We start from the raw sequence: 26,398 nt of genomic DNA, 5'->3' as shown, positions 1-26,398 counted from the left end.
ATAAAATTAAAGGCATTAATGAGGATTTTAAAAGGGAGTGGTGGTAGTTGTATGGGTGGTCGCCTTTTCGAGATATCGCCATAAAGGTGGACCAGGGGTGACTCTAGAATGCGGTTGTATAATATGGGTATCAAAAGAAAGGTGTTAATGAGTATTTTAAAAGGGAGTGGGCCTTAAATCTATAGATGGACGCCTTTTCGAGGTATCACAACTTAGACTTTGTTTGTAGGATATGGGTATCAAATGAAAGGTGTTAATGAGAGTTTTAAAAGGGCGTGGTGGTAGTTGTATATGTGAAGGCATTTTCCAGATATCGACAAAAATGTGGACCAGGGTGACTCAGAACATCGTCTGTTGGATACCGCTAATTTATTTATATATGTAATAACTGCCAAGATTTCAAGGGTTTTTTATTTCGCACTGCAGAACTTTTTCATTTTCTTCTACATAATATGGTAGGTGTCACAACGGTTTTACATAGTTTTTTCTAAAGTTATATTTCGCGTCAATAAACCAATCCAATTACCATGTTTCATCCCCTTTTTCGTATTTGGTATAGAATTATGGCATTTTTTCATTTTTCGTAATTTTCGATATCGAAAAAGTGGGCGTGGTCATAGTCGGATTTCGTTCATTTTTTATACCAAGATAAAGTGAGGTCAGATAAGTACGTGAACTAAGTTCAGTAAAGATATGTCGATTTTTGCTCAAGTTATCATGTTAAGGGCCATGCGGAAGGACAGTCGGACGACTGTGTATAAAAACTGGGCGTGGCTTCAACCGTTTTCGCCTATTTTCACAGAAAACATTTGTAGTCGTAAAATCTATGCCTCTACCAAATTTCAAAAGGATTGGTAAATTTTTGTTGGACTTATGGCATTAAAAGTATCCTAGACAAATTAAATGAAAAAGGGCGGAGCAATGGCCCATTTTGAAATTTTCTTTTATTTTTTTATTTTGTTGCACCTTATCATTATTGGAGTTGAATGTTGACATAATTTACCTATATATTGTAAAGATATTAAATTTTTTGTTAAAATTTTACTTTAAAAAATTTTTTTTTTAAAGTGGGCGTGGTCCTTCTCTGATTTTGCTAATTTTTATTAAGCATACATATAGTAATAGGAGTAACGTTCCTGCCAAATTTCATCATGATATCTTCAACGACTGCCAAATTACAGTTTGCAAAAATTTTAAATTACCTTCTTTTAAAAGTGGCCGGTGCCACGCCCATTGTACAAAATTTTACTAGTTTTCTATTCTGCGTCATAAGTTCTACCCACCTACCAAGTTTCATCGCTTTATCTGTCTTTGGTAATGAATTATCGCACTTTCTCCGTTTTTCGAAATTTTCGATATCGAAAAAGTGGGCGTGGTTATAGTCCGATATCGTTCATTTTAAATCTGAGATGAGTGCTCAGGAACCTATATACCAAATTTCATCAAGATACCTCAAAATTTACTCAAGTTATCGTGTTAACGGACGGACGGACGGACATGGCTCAATCAAATTTGTTTTCGATCCTGATGATTTTGATATATGGAAGTCTATATCTATCTCGATTCCTTTATACCTGTTTAACCAACCGTTATCCAATCAGACTTAATATACTCTGTGAGCTCTGCTCAACTGAGTATAAAAACACGCGTTTTCGATGTCAGCATAACACGGACTTTGCATCACCCAATTCACCAAGTTATTAAAACAAAACACTAAAATGAAACCTTATATAATAAATTTATATAATCACTTTGCATATTTTTTCCAAAATAAAAAAAAAAAAAAAAAAAAAAAATACCCAAGGCGTTTCAAATTGTTTTCAAGTTGTTAAAAAAAGTAAAAAAAGTCCCGATTTTTTTAAAAATTTTATATTGCGATTGGCTGAAAGAATAAGCGAAAACAGTGATGCAAAATCCGTTAGTAGGTTCTAGAGGCATAAACACTCCTTTGAAATGTTTTTTACCTCATACTTAAGTTGAGAATATATATACGTATGAGATGGGTTTGAAAAATCACTTGGGCTTACATTTAAACATCTGCTGTTTATTTGCGAAACTATAGAATAGCGTCTGAAATGTTAATTTTAACTTTAACACTTCATCCTTCAACACCCAAGTCTCCCAGTTTGACATAAAGTTGGCGGCCGTATTCATAACTATTCCCTTGGAGTTAATTACATTGATTATAGCCTATCAACCAAGTTTAAATATCACCTACACGTTACGGCTCCTTTTACAAATGTGAATATGCAGGCACATATGTGTATTTACCAGGTGAGGCTTTGTCCTTCGCAAGAACACTCAAAGTGGTGAAGCAAAAGCTTTCCCAAGATAGTGGAAAAAATGACCGTGTGTGCTACTACCATAACGAAGTGGACAGTCGAACTAGTTTGAAAAATGAAGCTACGCAGTCATCCATAATGAGCTCTTATATCATTAGGCCGGAAAACAACAGTAAAAATCAGAAGACTGGGCAGCGACTGGTGGTCGTGATTGCTACTGTTCGCACATTGGGAATTGTAGCTCTCAAAAAGAGCCGAAAAAACTGGAGGCGCCCTGTGCCACGAGTTTCATGAGTATTAATAGACCGTTAATAGCACCCGTAAGTCAACTTTGTGCGTGGCCGCCAAGAAGCCACAAATTATTTAAAGAATTTGTGTTCGCGACAATTATTAGGAGTTAACCCCCAGGCAGACAAAAGTGCGGCTATTTTATATATCTATATTTCTTTTCAGCAGACGCAGCAGTACCAATTCCAAAGACCGGGGCTAGGTTCGAAGCCTCTCTGGAGCAAGTGAACGAGGGACAATCCCTCCGCAATAAGCTACTCCTGAAAATGTTTGAACAGTCTGCGAGATCTTGAGGCAAAAACCTCGGATCTTTCCGCAATGGCAAACACGTTGATTTCCTCAAATACATACAAGCAAACCCTTTCACATTCTAGGGGTACCCGGGTCCACATTTTGGCCTATATCTCGAGACCCTAGTCAGCAATAGGTATGAAAACTACCCTGTACTAAGGACTCATCAACAGCTTCTTTTTGATAGGCGTTCACGGGCCCACGTTTTGGCCAATATCTCGAGACCCTAGTCACCCAGAGATATGCAAATTACCCTATACTAATATACTCATCAACAGCTTTCATTTGATATGCATACCTTATAAACACATTCTAGGAGTACCCGGGTCCACGATACCCTAGTCATCCACGTTTCGGCCTATATATCGAGACCACGTGCGTCGATCCTAAATTGCGCCGATTTAAATTTGGCTACAGACCTCGCGGAGCCCGAGAACTTTCCAACGAATTCAAAGCCGTGGAAATCGTTTCGTGCGTTCTGGAGTTATAGCGTCAGGAAAGAAAACCCGACTTATTTTTATATTGTAACGAATTTATTGGAAATCCTCTTATTTGCAACCTTCTGATAAGTTCGAATCACTAAACTGTTGAATAAATAACTCCAATATTGAATAATGGAAAAATGGCCTTTACTAAAGTACTTCACAATAACACTTATACTTTGCAACTAGCTTGCTTAATAACCAAACTGACTGATTGCTTAAATGAAACTGATTCTCGCCTCCACTGTTGTCGCCTTTTTATACTGTCTGTCCTCCTCCTTGCATATTTCTAGGCTTTTCTAATTCCAGAACTTACTAATTAGTTATAAATTTCTCAGCTCCAACTACAGATGTATAATTTGTATACCTTCTCTCATACCCCATGCGCTTGTATGTGTAAGTGACACTTCCACAATCACAATTGCATACCTTTAGGAGCATTTCAGATAAGATATCTGCATGTGCTTGTGCGTCGCTCTCAGCTCCGTGTACCTACATATGTGTAGACATAATGATTGATTCGTTTATATAGATATATAATGATTGATTTATGGTTTTGCATGCAAGGCTCTGCTTAGCACCGGCTTAGAGATGGAAGCACCCCTTAGTTTTGCTAATATTCGTAACACTGCCCTCCACCTAAGTCGCCGCCAAGGAGCCACAAAATCTCCCGATCTTCTACTCCGTGGTTTCCCAGTTGTTTGTATGCGGTAGATGGTATAACTGATCTTCTTCACAACTTTGTACGGGCCTTCCCAACTGCATTGAATCTTGGAGGGAATACCTTTCCGCCGGTGAGGGTTGTACAACAGTACAAAATCTCCCTCCAAGAAACCTTCCGAATAATTGTTCCCATCGTAGCTGCATTTCATCTTACTACTCATTATCCTTGATCGTTCCCTCGCACTCTTTTGTTTGGCCAATGAACTACTTTGTAGAACTCGCTCTTGACGGATTGGCTTCACATAATCAGGATCGTTCCGACGTTTCCCAACAGAAGTGCGCGCTGGCTTGAAACCTCCCTTGCATTCTTTCTGGAAAATTCTTTCAGTCGTTTTAGTGCGTCCATTAGGGTTTTCAATGCCAGTGTTTCTCTCGCAGGTGCTTTAGATTTCGCTTTATTTGGCCCATTCGATCCATCAACCTTTGCACGATCTACTTTCCTTCACTTTCGTGGTCTCTGTCGAATCTTCTCCACCGGTACCCGATTACTGCTGAACCCTTTCTCCAGACTAAAGTTAAGTGGTATATACTGGTTCTTATAGGGCATAATCTTCCTCCGCATATCGATCCTGATGTCATGGTCAACTAAGAAGTCCACTCCCAATATGACTTCATCAACAATCTCCGCCACAATGAATTTGTGTAGAACCATGAACTTTCTATTAATACCTCACATACCACTTCTCCTTGGACTTGGTTATACTCGCCAGTGACCGTACGCAACTTTGCTCCAGGTAACGGTTTTACTCTCCTGTTGACCAAGTCAGATCAGATTAAGGAATGAGATGCGCCCGCATCTACTGCCAGTACACGCTCCTTGCCATCCAGCTTTCCTTCGACGGCAAGACTGCTCGAGTTTCTTCCAATTTGCGACACAGATATCACAGGACATTCAATAGCTAGGGCAAGTTTTCGTTCTTTACATCTGACACGCTCTTGCTCATCTCTTCCAGCTTTGCGTTTACGGCCACCCACATTGCAATGTGACCGGGCTTCCCGCATTTGAAGCATTTGATAACTCTTCAACTCCGCTTTTGCAATCTTTTCAGCACCTCCAATATTGCGTCTACCCACTCTGGCCTTTCTACTTCCAACCGATGAGCTTTGTACGCTGGCTTACTCAAAAGTGAGGCTGTTTCCTGAGTCAGTGCATGCGACACTGTTTCAGCAAATGTTAGTTTTGGATTCGCATATGTAGCCTGCTTCGTTTCCACATCTCGTATGCTATTTCTGAAGCTCTGGATTTTTACCCTTTCAGTGTATTCCACGGGTGCGTCCGCATTCGTAAAATGAGCCAATCTTTCAATATCTGAAGCAAACTCCTGCAATGTCCCAGTTGCGTTTTGGTAGCGGTTTTACAACTTAATTTGGAATATCTGTTTTCTATGCTCGCTTCCATAACGCCGTTCTACAGCACCCATCAATGCTTCATAACTGTTCCGTTCGTACTCTGGAATTATCTGTAAGATTTCCACTGCAGGCCCCTTCAGTGCCACGAACAGTGCAGCAACTTTATCTTCCGCATTCCAGTTGTTCACTGCTGCGGTCTTCTCAAACTGTAGCTTGAAGACCTGGAAAGGAACATAACCGTCAAAGGATGGTGTCTTTACCTTCAGATTGCATGCTGAAACAGCTGGGCGATTTAGTTGTAACTGCTCCATACGACCTTTCAAATTATCGACTTCTGAAATTAAGCGATTTTTGCATCCTGCGCTTCCAGTTTTGATGATACCCTTGCCTCCTGTTCTGATAGTTGCGAAGATATGCGAGATTCTTTTGCTTTCAAATGCTCAGCCATATATGTCTTCTGTTCTTCTAACTGTGTTTCCATCTTGGATGTTAAACGTGTCTGCTGTGATTGAAGTTGTTTTTCCATCTTGGATGTTAAACGTGTATCCTGTGATTCCAGTTGGGATGACATGTTGGTGGATATTTGTGATTACATTTCGGACATTTGTGCCGACATTGCAGCCAATATCATGTTCAGGTCTGTGTTCATCATTGTCTGCGGTGTTTCTTCCATTCTTGTTGTTTCCTCGCCATCAAGATGAAAGTCATACTCTTCCACGTCAATTCCTTCTAATTCCATTGCCTGTCGTAGTCGTTCCTGAAGTTCTAGTTTAATGCCGGTTGTATTCAATCTACCGCTCTCCAACTCCTTCTTCAATTGCTGGATCTTCAATTCACTTAACTTTGGCATGTCCAAGTTGTATTCGAAGTCTTCGGAATTTATTCAACAATCCCATTTCTGACACCAATTGTAACGAATTTACTGCAAATCCTCTTATTTGCAACCTTCTGCTAAGTTCGAATCACTAAACTGTTGAATAAATAACTCCAATATTTAATAATGGTAAAAGGCCTTTATTAAAGTACTTCACAATAAAACTTATACTTTGCAACTAGCTTGCTTAATAACCAAACTGACTGATAGCTTAAATGGAACTGATTCTCGCCTCCTCTGTTGTCGCCCTTTTATACTGTCCGACCTCCTCGTTGCATATTTCTAGGCTTTTCTAATTCCAGAACTTACTAGTTAGTTATAAATTTCTCAGCTACAACTACAGATGTATAATTTTTATACCTTCTCTCATACCCCAACCGCTTGTATGTGTAAGCGACACTTCCACAATCACAATTGCACACCTTTAAGATCATTTCAGATAAGATATCTGCATGTGCTTGTGCGTTAGACTCAGCTGCGTCTACCTACATATGTGTAGACATAATGACTGATTCGTGTATGTAGATACATAATGATTGATTTATGGATGTGCACGCAAGGCGCTGCTTAGAATCGGCTTAGAGATGGCAATACCACTTAGTGTTGCTAATATTCGTAACAATATTATAGATGATCTGCCTCAGGACGGGTGCGAGCCGCAGTAAGGGTAAGGAAACAGCTGCATTCATATATGCTGCCTAATTACACCACTGAGGATCTCGTAGCGGTGGCCGTTGAGCAAAAGAATAAGCAGTCAGTTATCCTCGCATCCTGCTACATGGCCCATGCTGTGGAGGTTCCACCGATGGAGTGCAAAAGGCTAGTACAGGAGGAAGGGCGCAAATGGCAGTTGGTCATAGGCGCATATGCAAATACGCACCACAATGCGTGGGGAGGAGCAGATACGAACGAGAGAGGCGAATCTCTGTTTTGTCACATTCTGCAAACCAATTTGCAGATAGCCAACAGGGGAAATGTCCCTACATACATTGGTCCAACATCCAGCAATGTTCTGGATATTACATTGTTCTCCGAGCGTGATATATCAAGGTATGATTGGATGGTTCTTGATAGACCATCCTTCTCCGACCATGCGTATATCATCTTCAGCATCCCCCTAAAGAGGATAGAGAAGGGAGCAACCTTTAGAAACCCTAGGTCAACGAACAGGACTAAATTCCAAAAACATGTAGGAACAAAACTAGGACAACCCAAAGAGGTTGCTAATGTAGAGGAACTGGAGGAGTTGAATGAATTTCTAACAAGGACGCTTATGATGCGTATAACAAAGTTTGCCCTCTAAGAAGATTCAGAGGAAAAGCAAAGCCGCCATGGTGGAGCAATGAGCTGAGTCTTCTAAGAAGACAGGTAAAAGAAATGTATAAACTCGCAAAGACCGCGGAAAGCGAAGCGTGTCGGGACGAGTACAGGGATCTACTGAGGATCTACAAGCGTGAAATTACCAGGGCGAAGAGAAACTTATGGAAAAGTTTCTGTACGGACATAGAGTGCTCCAGCGAAACAGCATGGTTGAAAAAAGTCCTAGCGAACGGAAACATAGTTCAGGGACTAATAAAGAAAGAGAACGGGGAATGGTCACGTAATAATGAGGAATCCCTTGAGGTACTTCTCGATACACATTTGCCATCGGGATACGGTTTAGAGGAGCCAGCAGACATCACTCACACTTCCATCATGGAGCTAGTAGTGCCGGGCTTGGTGACCGATACCAAGATCGAGTGGGCAGTTAAAACGTTTTCTAAGTTTAAATCGCCGGGCCCAGATGGTATATTCCCGGCCATGCTACAAGTCTCAAGTAGGGCGGTCGTAGAATGGCTTAAAATAATATTCGATGGGTGCATAAGACTGAATCATGTACCGCACTCTTGGAGAACTGCTCTTGTAGCTTTTCTACCAAAGGCGGGGAAGATCGGTCACGTGTATCCCAAAGAATATAGACCCATTAGCTTAACATCATTTCTGCTCAAAACTTTTGAGAGGCTGATAGATGTGTACATAAAGTCCAACGTGGATGAAAAGCTGCTCTCCACAACACAGCATGCGTACACCAACGGCAAGTCGGTGAACACCGCATTGCATAGGGTGGTAATATGCATAGAGAAATCCTTAGAATATAAAGAGTATGCTCTAGGAGTCTTCTTGATTGCCGGGGCTTTCAATAATGTTGCAAAATGGGCGATTATGGATGGTCCTTATTACATTAAAGTACATCCTGCCTTAATCAGATGGATCGGCTGCATGTTAAATTGCAGAAAGATTACATCACAATGGGGATTGTACGAGGCCATGAAATCAGTGGACAGGGGCACGCCGCAGTGAGGGGTGCTATCACCTCTGCTGTGGACGCTGGTCATCAACCAACTGCTCAGGCATTTCGATGAGGGACCCGTAAAACTTACGGTTTACGCAGATGACGTTGCAATTGTCATATGTGGAAAGTGCCTTCCAACGATTAGTTCTTTGATGGATCGGGCGCTTCGGGATATTCATACCTGGGCATCTAATGTCGGGTTGAAAGTCAATGCGGAGAAGACGGATATGGTCTTGTTTACACAGAGGTACAAGGTCCCAAATTGGACCAGGCCTAAGTTAGGAGGGGTGACCTTAGAGGAGAAACCTTGCACAAAATATCTAGGAATCATCCTAGACAGTAAGCTGTCATGCAAGCTCAACGTGGAGGAGAAGGTCAAGAAGGCCTCAACGGCACTCTACGCATGTAAAAGAATGCTGAGGTATACGTGGGGCCTATCGCCCTCTCTTTCTCGTTGGGTTTTTACAGCGATTGTATTCTATACTATGGAGTTCTTGTTTGGTGGAAAGCCATAAAAAAACAACATACCTCAAAAAATTAGAGGGGGTATGCAGACTATCGATGTTTAGCATTACGGGAGCCCTGAAAACAACTCCGACGGCTGCACTGTATGCCATTCTGCACATCTCACCTGTAGACCTGGTAGCAAAGAACAAAGCGTTAACGACCGCAACCAGGCTCGGTGTTTCGTGGCAGCTTGAGCGCCGACCATATGACCATAGTAGTATAGCGTCATCAATCACAAGACGAACATATTACATGATTCCCTATCTGCGCTTCGAGGGAGATCTTAAGGCCACAATAGAGGTGGACGGTTGACATGTGTACACCGATGGTTCCAAAGTAGTGGAAGGAGTAGGGTCTGCGGTATACTGCGCTGATTCGGAAATAAGCAGATCCTACAGGCTGCCGGATTACTGTAGCGTTTTCCAAGCAGAAATATTAGCCGTAACCAAAGCAGTAGAAACCCTGGAAGAGAATAACTTAAGCTGCAACCGTGTTAACTTTTATATTGACAGTCAAGCAACAATTAAGGCAATAATCTCGCATAGCACAGCATCTAAATGCGTGTTAGAGTGTAAGCAGTCTCTGGAGAGAATCGGGGCAGGGAGAAGCATACATCTATATTGGGTCCCAGGGCATATGGGAATAGATGGGAATGAAAAAGCGGACGAACTAGCTAAAAAGGGCGCATCCCTTGAAGCTTGCTCTGTAGATGTCCCAATTAGATTGGGCGAGATTAAGCGAAGGCAAGAGGTGCACATGATCGACCAAGCGGCACAGGCGTGGGTTCAAGCACGGGGCTGTAAAGTGTCGAAGATTAAGTGTAGGTCTTACAACCTTAGACTAACACAGCTGCTTCTATCATTAAAAAGATAGCACTGTAGACTCATGATGGGTATTCTGACTGGGCATTGCCTTCTGACGTCACATGCCTTTAAATTAGGCTTGGTCAGTGATAGCAGATGTAGGAAGTGCGGATTGGGGGAGGAAACGATCGAGCACTTTCTGTGCTCGTGCCCTGCACTTGCCAGGCTAAGAGTCCAGCTATTAGGAGTGATACAGCTGTCAGATCTAGAAGCAGCAAGTGGCTTAAGTCCTAGGAAGCTTCTAGTATTTGCCAAGAGGACGGAGTTATTTTATAACATAGGTCCTGGTTTTTGATAGGATTTTTCAATTTGGGCGTTAAAACACACTTCTGGTAATAGTACGGACTCAATCAGTCTATGTGAGGTCCTCATGGAGCGGGCAGTTCAACCTACCTACCTACCTGGCTCAGGCTAAAAACAGGCACTATATAACAATAACAACTGAATAGTTTAAATACGTAAGAATTTTCAATTAATCTCAAATTAAATTTACATTCTCAGATGATACACACTCATCCGATCAAGAAACCGATTCTGTGGCAAAGATACTGCAGGAAGCCGAAGATCCATTCAATGAAAAGGGTAGTGGTGCAGCTGATGTAGGTGATGCATTCCAAGCCAACTTTGAGGCAAATTTCGATGCGAACTTTGATGACGCCTTCGCTGGTGGAGCACAATCTGCTGATATGAATGCTGCAGCAAGCGCTGATGATGTGCAAGCACCAAAACAAGTGGTAGGTGGACGTGCAAGTATACCAGAGGAATTGGATTCTAATCAATTGGCACGATTGCAGAATCTGAAAGAATCAAATGCTTAAATGAATAAGGGTTAAGTATAACTGACATGCTACAAAAATTGGGAGAGGAGTGCTCATTTTTATAACAATGACATTTAAAAAAGTGATGCCTACACACATATAAACAAATTTCTGCATTGGGTTATATAAATGGGAAAACTTAGCGGTACATCAAAAAAAAAAAATCAAAACTAAACTTTTTTTTTAAAGAATAAGAAGAGTTATCTTCATATGACATATATGTAATACTCCTATATTGCTACATTCATAAACAAATGAGCCAAGATCCCGCATTTCGGAATTGTTGCATTTGTAATCGAATTTGAAAAAAAGGTTTGATGACGTAGCGCCTTTGAAGTTTTTCGATTTATTACATTTCTCTCATATTTCGCAACCAGTGTTCGGAGTATTTAAAACTGTTACCTGAGTAAACGACTACGCCGGAGTAAAAATAAAAATTTCGGAGTATATTTTTTCTTCCTTTTCGAAAGCGGGCGAACAACTAAGAGCAAATTGATTTGATGGCTTGGCAATCCCTTCGATTGTGTTTTTTCCATGTAATGTTTCTCAGCAAAAAAGTTACCTGCCTTATCAGATGCACATGGAGTTGGCGTGTAGGATGCCCAAATAATGCTCCCATTAGCACACCACATTCTGGAAGAATTTCGAGGGCTCTACCTCGCCGGATATTTATCGCGAAAAAATGTTATTATTATTTCGATTTATTAGAAGCGGTTTATCATATATATTTCATACTCTTTTATTAACAGAAGGTTTCAAGATAGGGACAAATTCCTGTAGGAATTATAATGGGGACATGGTAACTGACGTACAGAGTGTGGGGGAAGACGAGCCCGATACCCCGATTATCGATGATGAAAAACACGCTCTGGCATCCAACTTTGGTGAAGTGAGATTGGCAATATTACGGCTAAAAAATCACAAGGTGCCAAGTAATGACGGGATACCCGCCGGGCTGTTCAAACATGGAGGCGAAGAGTTGGTATAAGATAAAGAAGCAACAAAAGTGGGTCTTGCAGTAAATGTGGACAGGTCGAAGTACTTGCGGTCATCGTGGCCTTTGTGTTCTTCTTTCAGCAATTGAAAAGTAAAGTCCTGTCTCGACGAACAAAATTCTCGCTCTACAAGTCACTCATCATAATTGTCCTGATGTGCGACTCGGAATCATGGAAGGTGTCGAGAGAAAATGAGATGGCTCTTAGAATATTCGAGAGAAAAGCTCTCCGTAAGATTGATAGTCCTATCCGTGATGTCGACGCCGAGTATCGAAGGAAGTATAATGATGAGGTATATGAACTTTTCGCAGTTATTACGATAGTGCAGTGAATAAAAAGAGAAAGCTTCGCTAACTGGGTCATGTTATGCGGATGAACGGATACGTTCCGGCAGTTTGTAAACAGAGGAAAGAGAAGACCTTCACTGAGTTTGGAGAGACTGTTGGAGGAAGCTGACCTCGTTTGGTGCTCCCAATTGGCACTGTTAACGCAAAACAGGGTTAGCTGACCTCACCCACTCAACGTACTTCATTTTTATAAAAAACTTCAAGAAGTGAAGTATATTGAATTTTGGCAGGATTTACAGATCGCGTCCGGACACATTTTTTGCTTACATTTTACTCCTAAAAAATCGGCTTTTCATACGAACATATGCAATGAAAACTTCAACCAAAAGATATTAGGTAGTAATACTATTTAATTTTCAACTCGACTCAAATAAACTTTTATGATAAAAAATGCAGTAGGAGGTAAGAGCGGAGCAAAATACTCCGATTGGAACAAAGTCTAAAAACTGTGTCAGCCATATAGCATGTTGTCAAAAGCGTGACGTCACGCCGAGAAAATTTATTTCCCAGCCAACTATGATTTTTTTGCTCTCTAATTTTTTAATGCGGGATCTGTTTATTGGTCCATGAGGTACATTCCCAAACATCAGAGTGCCGATATATTGCTGTTTAAACGTTTTTGTTTTTGTATTTAATAATCGAATACACCTAAATTTAAATTTTTTTTTGTCACACTTATGCTGCTACAATCAAAAAATTTTATAGGCTGTCTTGTTTTGATTTCGAATTCAAAACACATTGCGAGCATTTTCTATTAGCAATATAGGAGTATTACATATATGTCATATACACATATTCGATATATTTGGAAAATTTGAGACCGTACTATTATTTTGTATGTATGGGTTCAATGTTATTAGAAAATTACTTTTCTAAAAAGTGCATAATGACAACGTGGTACTGTATTTCGACTGCCCTTTTCAGAAATCGATCCAAGAGCATAATGTACCAAAATTCAAAAACCAATTATCTCAGCATGTATTCAGATCTTGATCTAAGTTAAGCTGTTTCCATAAAAATGTTCAGTCAAAGGGTGATATTTCACTATGGTTAACATTTTTTTTGTAAAATTTGTTATTTTGCTGTTTAAAATTTAGCTTAGCTCAAAGCTCAAAAGAGAGTACATATCTCCGGTAAAAGAAATAATTGCCTTCGTCTCATATATAAGGTAAGGAACTAGGTGATTATTGCTTTTCATCAAAGGTGCAATTCAAAAGCTTAGAAAAGTTTCACACAGACTCATACTTTACACTATGGCAAGAGCTTTTGTCATAAATGCGGTTTAACTTGCGAAAGAGCTTTTAGAAGCTACATGCACGGACGACTGCAACATCTCCAGTATAGCAACGCTATGTTAAATGTGTAAAACATGCTTAAATCCGAAAAAATTTGATATTAAAGCAATACAGCGATAATACATAATAACCCACACTTCTGAGCAAAATAAATGCAGTGTTTCGAAAAAAAGTGTTATTAGTTACACAAAATATGTGTACTAGGGATTAATAAGCTTCTAGTCAGCTGTATATGTTGAGTATAATGTGTAAAAGAAAGTTCCAAATATATAAAAAAATAAGTATTATGAAAAAATTTAGTGTTCTATATATAGGCTACAAACAAGTAAAGAAATAAAACACATAGCTAGTATTTCGCAATAGTGTAAGCCAAACATTGTGATTTTTTGCTCTATCTAAAGATATTTTCATAACTAAATCACATAATTTATGGACACATATTGTTGGGCAAAATTAAAGCATCAAAAGTCCCTCTATTAAAATTGATGGAATAAAATACAAAATAAGAGTTAAAATTTTTTTATAGCTTTTTACATCTCCCTCCTTCGCTCCGTATTAATCATCTTCTTCTCAATTCCTTGATTTTTCTTTCGTCTACTGCCTTCCTCTCTCTCGACCACCCTCTACTTTTCTCCATCTCTTTCCCTTATCTTGCTTCTTCCCCTCCTACCTTCCTCCTTTTACTTTCGTAACGTTTTTCTCTTAATTTTTTACTTCAACTTTATAACCTTTTCTTCAGTTTCTCTCTTTTTTCTTCCCCTCCCCCTCTTCAATCCCAAATCCATTTTTTATGTGCTTATTTCAATATATTTTGTTAATAAAAATGCGCAGATGGGTTAATAATTTATTTTTAGCAATAAAATGAAATTTTTGTAGCATACTTATTTATTATTATTTGGGTGCTAACAAACATGCATGCAAACATCTTTTCTCGTTGCTCATCAATAAGCGACTAAACCACTACCACTTTGATGTTTTTATTATTTTACAAACACAGCTCCGGGCTTCGATTCGTTTTCGAAAGCAGCCTTCTCTATTAGTTGCTTATTTATTTCTCTCGTCTTTTGCATCTCATATTTGCTGTTGTTTTCTCTTTGTGGCTGCCTACATGTGTATATAATATCATCTGCGCTCGTGGTTAGTGCACGGACTTTTAAAAAGAGAATGTTGGTAGACGAAGAATTTAAATAGTGGTAGAAGTTGGTAGATTTTTGTTTTTTTTTGAAGAAAACAATAGCTACAGTTTATATTTGTACAAAACAATTCATAACATATTGTATAACAAATAAAGCCCATTTAAAGGAAATAACACGTTTAAAAAACATGTAAACAAAACAAAGAAATACATGTAAATTTGTATACTCATAGCTTATGCCTATATATGAAACACTGACGAAAATTTACCGAAACGTCCAATTACAACAACAATTTTCCAATGCACCAAAAATGTTGCCACAAATCAACCGACTTCGGCATGTTATCGTTTCCTTAAACCTTTTTTTATTTTCGTTCAAAATTATTCACAGAAAACTGATGAAAATACCGCAGGAAAATCATGCACATTTACTACATTTCTTTCATAAACTAATTTATTTCTTGTTTGAATTTTTGCACAAATTTTCCAAATTGGTTAGTTTGGTTAGTGTCACCGCATAATGTTATTTGGGTGTGCTCGGCAATTAAATACGTTTACCTAATGATCCCAGTATTTGGTTTCAATGCGAATATATTGAAATGTTGGTAGATTTTTGGGCTTTGGTGGTAGACGTGATAGAAAATGGGCTAAAATGTTGGTAGATCTACCAATAAAGTGGTAAAGTCTGTACACTGCTTTGATGTTTTTATTATTTTACAAACACAGCTCCGGGCTTCGATTCGGTTTCGAAAGCAGCCTTCTCTATTAGTTGCTTATTTATTTCTCTCGTCTTCTGCATCTCATATTCGCTGTTGTTTTCTCTTTGTGGCTGCGTACATGTGTATGTAATATCATCTGCGCTCTTAGCTGCTGTGTATATGTGTGCGTACTTGTTTGTTGTCTTATCTGCTTCGTGGTACTGCTGCCGTTGTGCAGCTTTTATTTAATAGTGGCACACTGATGTGTCGCAATTGCCAATGTTCGCCAGAAATGTTCACACTTTGTATGGAGGAAAATCTAAACCACCCTCCGAAAAAAAATGCAGACATCTATACGAATTTTGAAAGTTTCATAGCTGGTTCTTTCTTAGACTAAATTTTGTTTGGGCAACAAAACCGCATACCCAGAAGCACTCAAAAACTCCAAATAAACAATCTAAATTTTCGCAAAATTTTTTAATTTTTTTTAAAAGATTTTGTGATTAGTTTGTATAGTTTTAGTTACAAAATTCCTAAATACAGGGGATACAAAGAAAAGGTATTTGATTAACAAAATTTGCTAAAAATTTCCACTGCTGTTCTAAAATGTCACATTATAAAAAAGGAATTTCCTAAAAAAAGGTTTGCTCAGTAATTACATATACTATGAAAATTTTGTTTTAAGATCATCAATTTATCATATCTTCATATATAATAACCCTTATATTCTGATGAACGCTATAAGAATCCAGGTCTAAAAATTTATCGAAGATTCGAATATAGCTGGTACAAACTTTGAAAGATCGCATATAAAATACACAAAATCCTAAAAATGCGCTGATTTCAGCCAATTACGACTAAACATAATAATTTTCATACTAAACGATACGCCCAAACCAAAAATGAAAATAAAAAAAAAATATAACTCCTTGAGCGTCAGCCAACCTACACTTTAACTCCTTAACTGTACTCTTATTAGGGAAAAGCGTTTAACTTAACATAGAAAAAACATATTAAAATACCAAAAAAAAAGTGAATACTCATAACATATATATATATAAATTTCCATATTCATATATAACGACATGCTAATAATATAAATTGCATTGTTGTAGAAAAAAAAAAAAAAAAATATGGAAATTTAATTTTTCCTATGGTGATGTAACTAATTTCTCAATTTGAAAAAAAGTCTATGCCTTTAAACAAAACTACCACGAACCCTGTAAACTTGCAAACGTTTTTTCGCATTACTTTAGCCATAGGAAATTTGTTTAAAATATTCACGAAAATGCTATCATACATACATACATATGTACATTCACTTACTATATATAAAAATTAACATGTATGTTATATATACTTATAGCTAAAAAAGTTGCGAGTAAGTTTCAAAAAAAAAACGAAAGAAAAACTATAAAAAATTACAAAATTGACTTATGTCATATATATAAATAAAATGTGTTAAAATAATATGCTCTCTTATATGGCATAGAAGAAAAAATTAAATTATATAATTATAATATGTTATTAATAAAGCTACAGTCAATTGTTGTTTTTAATTTTACTTACTTAATTTTACGTACTTGACTACCTTCAGTGAAATATTCATTTGCCAATAGTTTTACACGGACATACATACACATACACACTTATACATACATACTTGTCATATATATGCATATATTATACCATTTACTATATGTTATAGCTGATTTATTCAAATGTACGAATATATAAATTTTTAGCAAAATATATAAACGAAATTTTATTTAGTATATTTATATTAAATTATATACAGCAAAGCTCAATGGAAGAGAACCACACACTAAAAAAGTGCTAGTTCTAGTTCCAAGCCGAACAAATATTTTAAAATTTCTTATTTTAAAAGGAAATGCCTTTGAAGCGCTGAAGGGAACCCAATAACCAAACATCAAAATTTCTGGTTTAGAACTAGACCTAAAGAACAAAATAAGTACTACTTCGATTAGGACTAGATTTTCTCTAGTTCAAAAAACGACAGTTTGGATTTTGATATGTCACATATAACATGTATTTGATATATAGTAAGCCTAAAAAGATAATCCTTCCACTAGCTTAAAGGGGCTTCGACTATGAGAATGCCTTCTTTCCACACAACTTAAAACCAATTCCACTAGCCGAATCAGTAGGTAAAGTTCAGAACTAAACAAAAAGAACATAAAATCGTACTAGAGGTAGTTTGTACCATTTCGATACGCTTAAGAAAAAATAACATAACATCAACAAAAGAATAAGAAATTAACTGTTAACTTTTACACCAGTACGGAAATTCTAAAATAGATATATGTAACTAGTTCGGAACTATAGCAAATGTTATGCAACGGAGACAACTCTCGCCGCTTTGAACATAACCATGTTATATTTGTCAGTTAAAATCATGTAAAAAGAGATATTTTTCGAACTAGTACTAGCAACAGTTTTAAAATGCAGACTTTCCTTTCAACATTCTTACAACTATGAATGTTTTCCAGTTTAAACTCATGGCGTTTTCTTTTCTGAATAAAATGTTGCCCTCATGCTGCACTCTTAAATTTTAGCCTTTGAACTAGGCCACCTGGAGCTATGCAATATTACTCTTTTTCTAGGTAAAATGATAAATATATTTTGTTAAAAGCACTGACAAGCTCACGAAAGAGCTCAGGAGAACAAACGGGGCGACATTTTTTTAGTAAAGAAAACGCCATTAAATTTTATAATGTGTACCGTTCATTTGTAATAAATTTCTAAATAAATTATGATTTGTTAATAACTTAGATTTCGAGTGTGCTAATTAAAGGCAAACTAAGCTCTATGTAGCATTCCGAAAGAAGCCATAGAAATAATAAAAACGAACAATATGAGTTGTTCAAATTAGTAAGTAATATTTTTAATGCCAATCTTTAGTGCAATATAAACAATAAACAAATTCACCGAAAGCCATACATAGTAGGATATTATATAAATCTAGTAAGAACAATGAAATATATATATACTCAGCCATCGATTACAAACTCCACATACTTAAGTACAGTGACGGAAATAAATCTACATACACACCCTATTTTCATTGTTTAGCAAAAAAAAAAAAAAATTGAAAATGTTTACATGCAATTTCGTTTAACCCTTTTTTAAAATAATTTTAACTATAAACAAGTAAGGAAGGCTAAGTTCGGGTGTAACCGAACATTACATACTCAGCTGAGAGCTTCGGAGACACAATTTCGCCCATTTTTAATACCAAGATAAAGTAAGTTCATACAGTAACAGTTACGTACCAAGCTTGCATTCTAATATGCTTTGTTTACTAAGCTTAAGCTTAAGCAGTACTTACCTAGTTAAACCTTTTTAAAGTTTACTGCTCTGCTAATATTCAGTTTAGTTGCGCTTTGATAACTTAATCATCAACAATGCCTCCTAGAAAAGAACTTTGGTTGTACAGCACAGAAAAGAAAAAAGGAAATACGTAGTTCTACGGAAAATAAGAAGCGCAGTGGCGGTTCGCGCAAACTATCTCGCCGAGACATCAGTCTTCTTTCGAAAGAAGTGAAAAAAAATCCAAAAGATTCTGCTCCAAAAAATTATGTGCAAGAAAAGTCCAAAGAGCTCTGCACAAGAACGGCTTGAACAGCAGAACACCACGTAAAAAGCCTCTTGTTACTGACAAACCCCGTAAACTTCACTCGATCCTAAGAATTCAATATCAACTGTGAAACCATCGTTCGACGAATTATAGTTCGGTAGATGTTGGATCTTTCAGCAAGATAACGATCAAAACACAAGGCACATATTGCTAAGGATAGACTGCTTAACTATGCACCAACACAATTGAAAATATCAGCCCATAGCCCAAATTTAAAATAATTGACAATTTCCAGGAAATTTTAGAGCCGAATATAAGAAAGAACCATGTTTCTAGCGCAGATGCCGTCAAAGAACGCATCATAGAAGCTTGGAACACCTGTTGACTTAACAAATTATGCAGCCAAAATGCCACAATGGCTTCAAGCTGTTTTTGATGCTAATTGTGGACCTACTAAATACTATGAAATAATATTATTTGCTTTTTTATACAAGCCAGAGTAAAAAAAACGCTCCAACTGTCTAAATAGTTTCAACTTCAGGAAACCATACAGATGGTGAAAGGAAATCAGTTAATTGGTACTTCTTTTTTTTCTGCTTTGCCATTTTTACAGCTGGCGCACTACGTTTTGGACACTAATACAGAGATTTACAAACAAAACAAGTAAGGTAGGCTAAGTTCGGGTGTAGCCGAATATTACATACTCAGGAAAATGAACCTAGAGAAACCCTGGAAAGTGTTTGTATCACATGGGTATCAAATGGAAGGTATTCAAGAATATTTTAAAAGGGAGTGGGCCATAGTTCTATAGGTGGACGCCATTTCGGGATATCGCCATAAAGGTGGACTAGGGGTGACTCTAGAATGTGCTTGTACGATATGGGAATCAAATTAAAGGTATTGATGAGAGGTTTAAAAGGGAGTGGCCCTTAGTTGTATATGTGACGGCATTTTCGAGATATCGACAAAAATGTGGATCAGCGTGACCTAGAACTTATCTCTCGGGTACCGCCAATTTATTCATATGTGTAATAGGGTGGAGCGAAAATTTTTTTTTTTCATCAGACTGCAAAGAAATAGTGAAAATCTGGTGCCTTTTGGGCTTAAATTACGTCTGGCAAAATTTTGTCCCATTCGGATTAGAGTAACTGCCTCCGCAGCGGTGAAAATATGAAAATTCCCAATTTTGCAAAACACTACTTCATATAGGTACGTAAAAAATTTGAATTTTTTATTTTTTCGATTTAAACTGTTGAATTATACATTATACTAATCCCCATAAAAATATTTGCCTTTAACTCTATAAGTATCTTCAGTAGTTTGGCCACTATACCAAAAAACGTTCAAAACACTTTGAAAAAATAACGATTTTTTTTTTAAATTTCAGATTTAACCACTTTAAAATCACAAAAAGTCTGTGGACGAAAACAATTTAGCGCTTCTATGTTGTAGTAAATTTAATTATGAAAATTTTAAGCGTACAGCTAGTACAACATTATGATGCGCGCTTGACTTTATAAGCCCTGCTATATTGAAAGTCCTCAATCAAAAATTTTCTGTTTTTACTCAAGAAATTATATTTTTGCATTCGTTAAAAGGGTATGATGTTTCCTAAAACACTTGTTGCATAGTATTAATACTAAAAAATAGTAGGCGAGATAAACAATAGTGAAATTCTTGGAAGCAGTGCAAATAGAGTCATTTTTAAAAAAGGTTTGTTTAATGTTGGTGCGCGTCGAATTCTTGTAGGAAAACTTAACTGAGCCTCCATATTTGAAAAATTTATCAGACAAAGAAATTCATGGTATTGTAGAATCTGGTGGTGAGAACAAACCATTGTTTTTAAGGCTTCCTTGTCATACTCAAGCTGTTGAGAGAGCTGTGAAGATAACGACCGAATATGCCGTTTATCAGTGTTCAAGAAAGTTTCAATTAGGTGCAATAAAAGCCAAGTTGGAATCACGGAAATTGATGCCTAAGTTCGAAACAAAAAAGGATTTTCGAGCCAAATAGTTTATGTAATTTTTAAAATCTTTTTAAAACATCAATATTCATTCTCAGAATAATACCTTAATAAATAAACAAATTAAATATTACATACATATATGAATAACTGGATGTGATATTCGGAATCAGGAGACGATTTTACATTATGCAAATGTACTTTCATTATTGGAGAGATTTGTTTTGTCGAGTAGTGTTATATATTATTTGAATATGTCACCATATACATTTTAGCGTTCTTATAAATTTTGAAGGCACTGCGGAGGCAGAAGACATTGACCGATTTCAATAAAAAAAGAGGGTACTTTTTTGTTATTATAAGGCACTTATGCCCCCCTATTAGAACTCTGAAACTTGAAAAAAATTTGTTCCCACATGTTGACGCTCCAGCCTAATGGTAATACCACGAACAGTATTCCTGCCAAGATTCCAAGGGATTTTGATTTCGCCCTGCAGAACTTTTTCATTTTCTTCTACTTAATATGGCAGGTGTCACACCCATTTTACAAAGTCTTTTCTAAAGTTATATTTTGCGTCAATAAACCAATCCAATTACAATGTTTCATCCCTTTTTTCATACTTGGTACAGAATTATGGCATTTTTTCATTTTTCGCAATTTTCGATACCGAAAAAGTAGGCGTGGTCATAGTCGAATTTCGGTAATTTTTTATACCAAGATAAAGTGAGTTCAGATAGGTACGTGAACTAAGTTTAGTAAAGATATATCGATTTTTGCTCAAGTTATCGTGTTAACGGCCGAACGGAAGGACAGACGGTCGACTGTGTATAAAAATTGGGCGTGGCTTCAACCGATTTCGCCCATTTTCACAGAAACAGTTATCGTCATAGAGTCTATGCCCCTACCAAAATTTCACAGGGATTGTTAAATTTTTGTTCGACTTATGGCATTAAAAGTATTCTATACAAATTAATTGAGAAAGGGCGGAGCCTTGCCCATTTTGAAATTTTGTTTTATTTTTGTATTTTGTTGCACCATATTATTAATTATATTGTAAAGATATTAAATTTTTTGTTAAAATTTGACTTTTAAAAACATTTTTTTTAAGAAGTGAGCGTGTTCATCATCCGATTTTGTAAATTTTTATTTAGCACACATATAGTAATACGAGTAACGCTCTTGCCAAATTTCATCATGATATCTTCAACGACTGCCAAATTGCGGCTTGCAAAATTTTCAAATTACCTTCTTGCAAAAGGGGGCGGTGCCACGCCCATTGTCCAAAGTTTTACTAGTTTTCTATTCTACGTCATAAGGTCAACCCACCTACCAAGCTTCATTGCTTTATCCGTCTTTGGTAATGAGTTATCGCACTTTTTCGGTTTTTCGAAATTTTCGATATCGAAAAAGTGGGCGTGGTATTTCGTTCATTTGAAATAGCGATCTGAGATGAGTGCCCAGGAACCTACATACCATATTTCATCAAGATATTTCAAAATTTACTCAAGCTATCGTGTTTACGGACGGACGGACGGACGGACGGACATGGCTAAATAAATTTCTTTTTTCTCCCAGATCATTTTGATATATAGAAGTCTATATCTATCTCGATTAGTTTATGTCGTTACGGATTACCATTATGCGAACAAAGTTAATATACTCTGTGAGCTTTGTTCAGCTGAGTATAAAAAAACAAAAAATAAAAATACATGGAATGCGTGTGTGTAGGTATATCAACCTACCGCGCCGCTGTTTAATTTTATTTTCTTTTATCTGCACATTCGTATGTACATTTTATTTGCTCGTTCACAATAGTGCTTTTTGGTCGACTGTTCCTTAAGCGATTTCATCTCAAACCGGTTAGCCAACTCTACAAGCTTACTTTGCGTTGTTGCTTTGCATGCAATTCATTAATCTACCTAACGTTCTATCTCCACTAGCTGGCAAAAAAAAAGTGGCTATTATTAAGTGTTTAAAAATATGTTTGAAAATGTGGGTGGCACAGTTTTACAAATATTATAAACCACAAAAGAGCTTTACATCAATATTATTTGTTTTCCTAAGTGAAATTATAACAATAAATGGAAAAAATCCAAATTTTTGGAAATGGGCATGGCACAGCCCCTTTTTGAGAAAGCAATATTCTATATTTCGGAAGACATAACTCTAAGAAAAAATTAACATATCATAATAAAATTGGGAGTACATACTTTTTTTTTGCAGCAGATATTTCTAGGAAAAAGGATGGAGCGGCGCCACACCCCTATTTCGATCAAGCATTACACGATATTTCTAGAGCATCAAAAAAAAAAAAAAAAAAATAAATCCCCCTTAACAAAACTCAGGCTTAGTATATAATGTTCGGTTACACCCGAACTTAGACACCCTTACTTTGTTATAGTTTGTGATGATTAGAAAACGGTTTAAAATACAATCGTTTTTCAGATAAATAATTAATTTTTCAATCCAGCGGAAATAAGTATGTATGTATGTAGACTTTTTTCCGTCACTGTATGTAAACATCACCCATATACATGCATACAAACATATGGGGAAATCCGCCAAACTTTGATTTTTTTGGAGAAAATTTTTTTTTTGAAACATGGTATCACGCAAATATCTTTTTCTTAGGAACATTGAGGGGTAAATTGGAGCTACAGTGCATCGCCGTTACTCGTCTTACATAATGCCTCAAAAAAATATAGTCAAAAGATCTAGCAAAATATATGTAAATTGAGGACGCAATGGTAAATATACATTTATTTCAACACTTCTTTTTAACAAAATATGAATATATATGCAGCTGTTAGCTATGTAAAATTTTTTTGATACACGAGACCCGGTTTTGTAGATATTGGTAAAAATATAAAACCGAATAACCGCCAAATATTTTTTACTGCAAAGTATGCAACACATTTATTTTAACACCTTTCTACCGATTCTTATCAAACTTTAAAAATGTATAGATATGTGAACGAGGTATGTTTAGGTAAAATAGTTTTAATACCCGAGATCAGGTTTTGGAGATATTGATAAAAATATAAACCCGGAAACCTTAAATTTTTTTACTTATTTGAACACTTCTTAACCGATTGTGTTGAAATTTTATCAGGATGTACATATCTATGTGGGGTATATTTCGGTAAAATTTTGTTGATACCCGAAACCTTATGTTAGAGATATCGTCAAATATTTCATACCCGTTTGTTAATTTTTTCTCTACACCACAGTAGTATACCATCAATTGCCTCATCTTGGGATATTCATGCAAGGAAAGTTATTGACGTTTGTACCAGTGAGCTGCAATTATTCATGTTTTAAGGTTATTAGTGGACTAACCAAAAAATTAGTAATAATGCGTACACAAACAAAGAATATCAAGCACTTATATCCACTAAAACACATTTACATAGCCATTCTTCGTAAAATGAATAACCGCTCATAAGCCACGAAGCAGTTCAGTACTCAATTGTCTTATTGAGCAAGAAAGTCAACTGTTTTATACGAAAACACTAATTTGAATCAGTATGACTAAGAGCCTCCTGCGATTTACAACCAGATTGACTGAATTTTGTGTGTGTTAGTGCAGTCGGGTGGCTTCGTTACACACGTATTTGTTTCGGCTACACGTTGATGAAAATCAAAAATTTTTGATTTTTTCATTTGACGCTTGCTTATTTGATAGTCGCGGGGTGTGATTGACAAAACCGCAGTGTTGTATTTAGTTTTTGTCGACATTCAAAATGAACAAGTGCGCTTCCACTTTTCTGCTTCTACTTTCAAAATTGAAAGGGGCACATCGAATTTGAAGCCCCAGGTATTTTTAGTCCCTGATAGGCTATTATCGTGCATAATCCAAATTTCAATCCTTTTTTTTTGTATTACCGACTGTGTTCTTAATTTATTGCAAATTTGTTTTTGTTTTCGAGTTTACAGTCCAATAAATCAAAAAAACGCCTTTTTTATTTTTGCGCCAACGTTTCGACCTTTTATTTTGGTCTTATTCAGGGCTCAAAATTACTGCGTTGGTCGAAATGTTGGCGAAAAATAAAAAAGGCGCTTTTCTGATTTATTGGACTGTAAACCCGAAACCAAAAACAAAATTTGCAAATTTCATTACTCAGTTGCCTCAAAAAGCTATAAGCAAAAAACTGTCAATATTGACAATGACAAAAGAAAAAATATCGCTACTTTGATTGATGATAGTTTTGAGTATTGGAGGGGCACATTATATTTGCTCATACTCAGAATCTCCGTCTCAAAACCAGCATTCAGTTTAAATTCCATAGCGTTTCAGCGATGCCTCAAAATTTTATTAAAAAAAATCCAAAAAAAAAAAAATCAAGGGTATCGCTTGAAAAAGTGTAAAAATCGACGTTTTTACGTTTCGAGGTTCTGCAAAAACTTACTATCAATTTTCTTGATTTTAAAAATCATCAGATCGGATAGTCAAAAGGTCAAACTTAATGTCCTTGTACTTTTTTCTGGCCTTAAATTTTTGCCCGCGTGTAAAACCCGAGTATCCAAAAAAGGTAAAGTTTTTGGGATTTGCCCATATGTACTTAGCAGTGCGAAAACAATGAGACAAACAAATTTCTTTAATATATAATTTGCGCAATTGTATGTGTTAAATATATTGAGTGATTTAAAATGATATATTTCAGTGCAATTTGGTGAAAGTATTACTGTTTATTGAGAGCTTATGTCAAATAGTTCTTAGTTGAAGCATTAGTTTTATGCTGGGCATTATTTTTTGTAGTAATTATCCTTAGCAAGAATAAAAAATATGTTATGAATTATTTACATATAAAATATTGAGTGTATGTAAATCCAAGAAATGTTCTTATATATAACGACCTAAAAAAAAATTAATTCAATAAATAATACAAATATAAGAAATCTGTTTAGATTGTGGTCATTTTTCATGAACCTTCACTTACATACATACATAATTATATAGCACGTATAGATAACTGTAATAAAAATCTAACTATTTAATAATGAAAAAGTGTGAATATTGTACTATGAACTGACAGTAAAATAAAAGAAGTCTAAAACAAGCAATTTGTCTATATAAAAATTTCTTTCAGCAAATAAACTTTCAAGTATCTAAAACATTTTAACATGTTTTTATTTATATCAGTTGGCACTGCAGGAACATACAAACTAAGGTATAAATAACTTACTTACATACATACTTATTTACTTAATTGACGCTTAACCGTTTAAGCGATTATCACTGTCCAACAAAGGCATGCCAGTGGCCTCTTCTTTGGACTAACAGGCGCAAATTAGTCACACCAAGGCAATTTATATTACTTTCCACCTGATCCTTCCTGGGGAGTGTATGATTAATTAAAATTTTTTTAAAATTATTTTATTTTAAACTATATTTATGTTATATAATGATGACAGAGAAGCATAACTACTCACGCTCATACATAAACACACACATCCATGTTTTTATGTTTTTGGAAATGTAGTGGAAAGCCAAAATTTGAAAAGCTGAACGCATATCCCCGTTTAAGCGTTAGGTATGGGCATGTCATCATCAAT

General features: G+C 36.4%; 1 protein-coding gene across 11 annotated transcripts in view; it reads left to right on the top strand.

The window, feature by feature from the left end:
• nwk (nervous wreck) overlaps positions 1 to 25,942 on the top strand; it is a 63,125-nt gene extending 37,183 nt beyond the window's left edge. For 9 of the 11 annotated variants that reach the window (XM_067788195.1, XM_067788193.1, XM_067788188.1 and 6 more), the window contains one exon: positions 10,494 to 25,942. In XM_067788195.1, the coding sequence (XP_067644296.1) occupies positions 10,494 to 10,810 (317 nt within the window). In that variant the 3' untranslated portion in view covers positions 10,811 to 25,942. The remainder of the gene's footprint in view (positions 1 to 10,493) is intronic. The other 2 variants (XR_010953562.1, XM_067788191.1) reach the window with 2 other exon arrangements.
• Positions 25,943 to 26,398: the final 456 nt, after the last annotated feature.

The sequence above is a fragment of the Eurosta solidaginis genome, chromosome 5 (assembly GCF_040869045.1).
Source record: "Eurosta solidaginis isolate ZX-2024a chromosome 5, ASM4086904v1, whole genome shotgun sequence".
Taxonomy (NCBI): domain Eukaryota; kingdom Metazoa; phylum Arthropoda; class Insecta; order Diptera; family Tephritidae; genus Eurosta; species Eurosta solidaginis.
The sequence above is the reverse complement of the archived record's forward strand: the minus strand, read 5'-3'. Positions and strand labels throughout refer to the sequence as shown.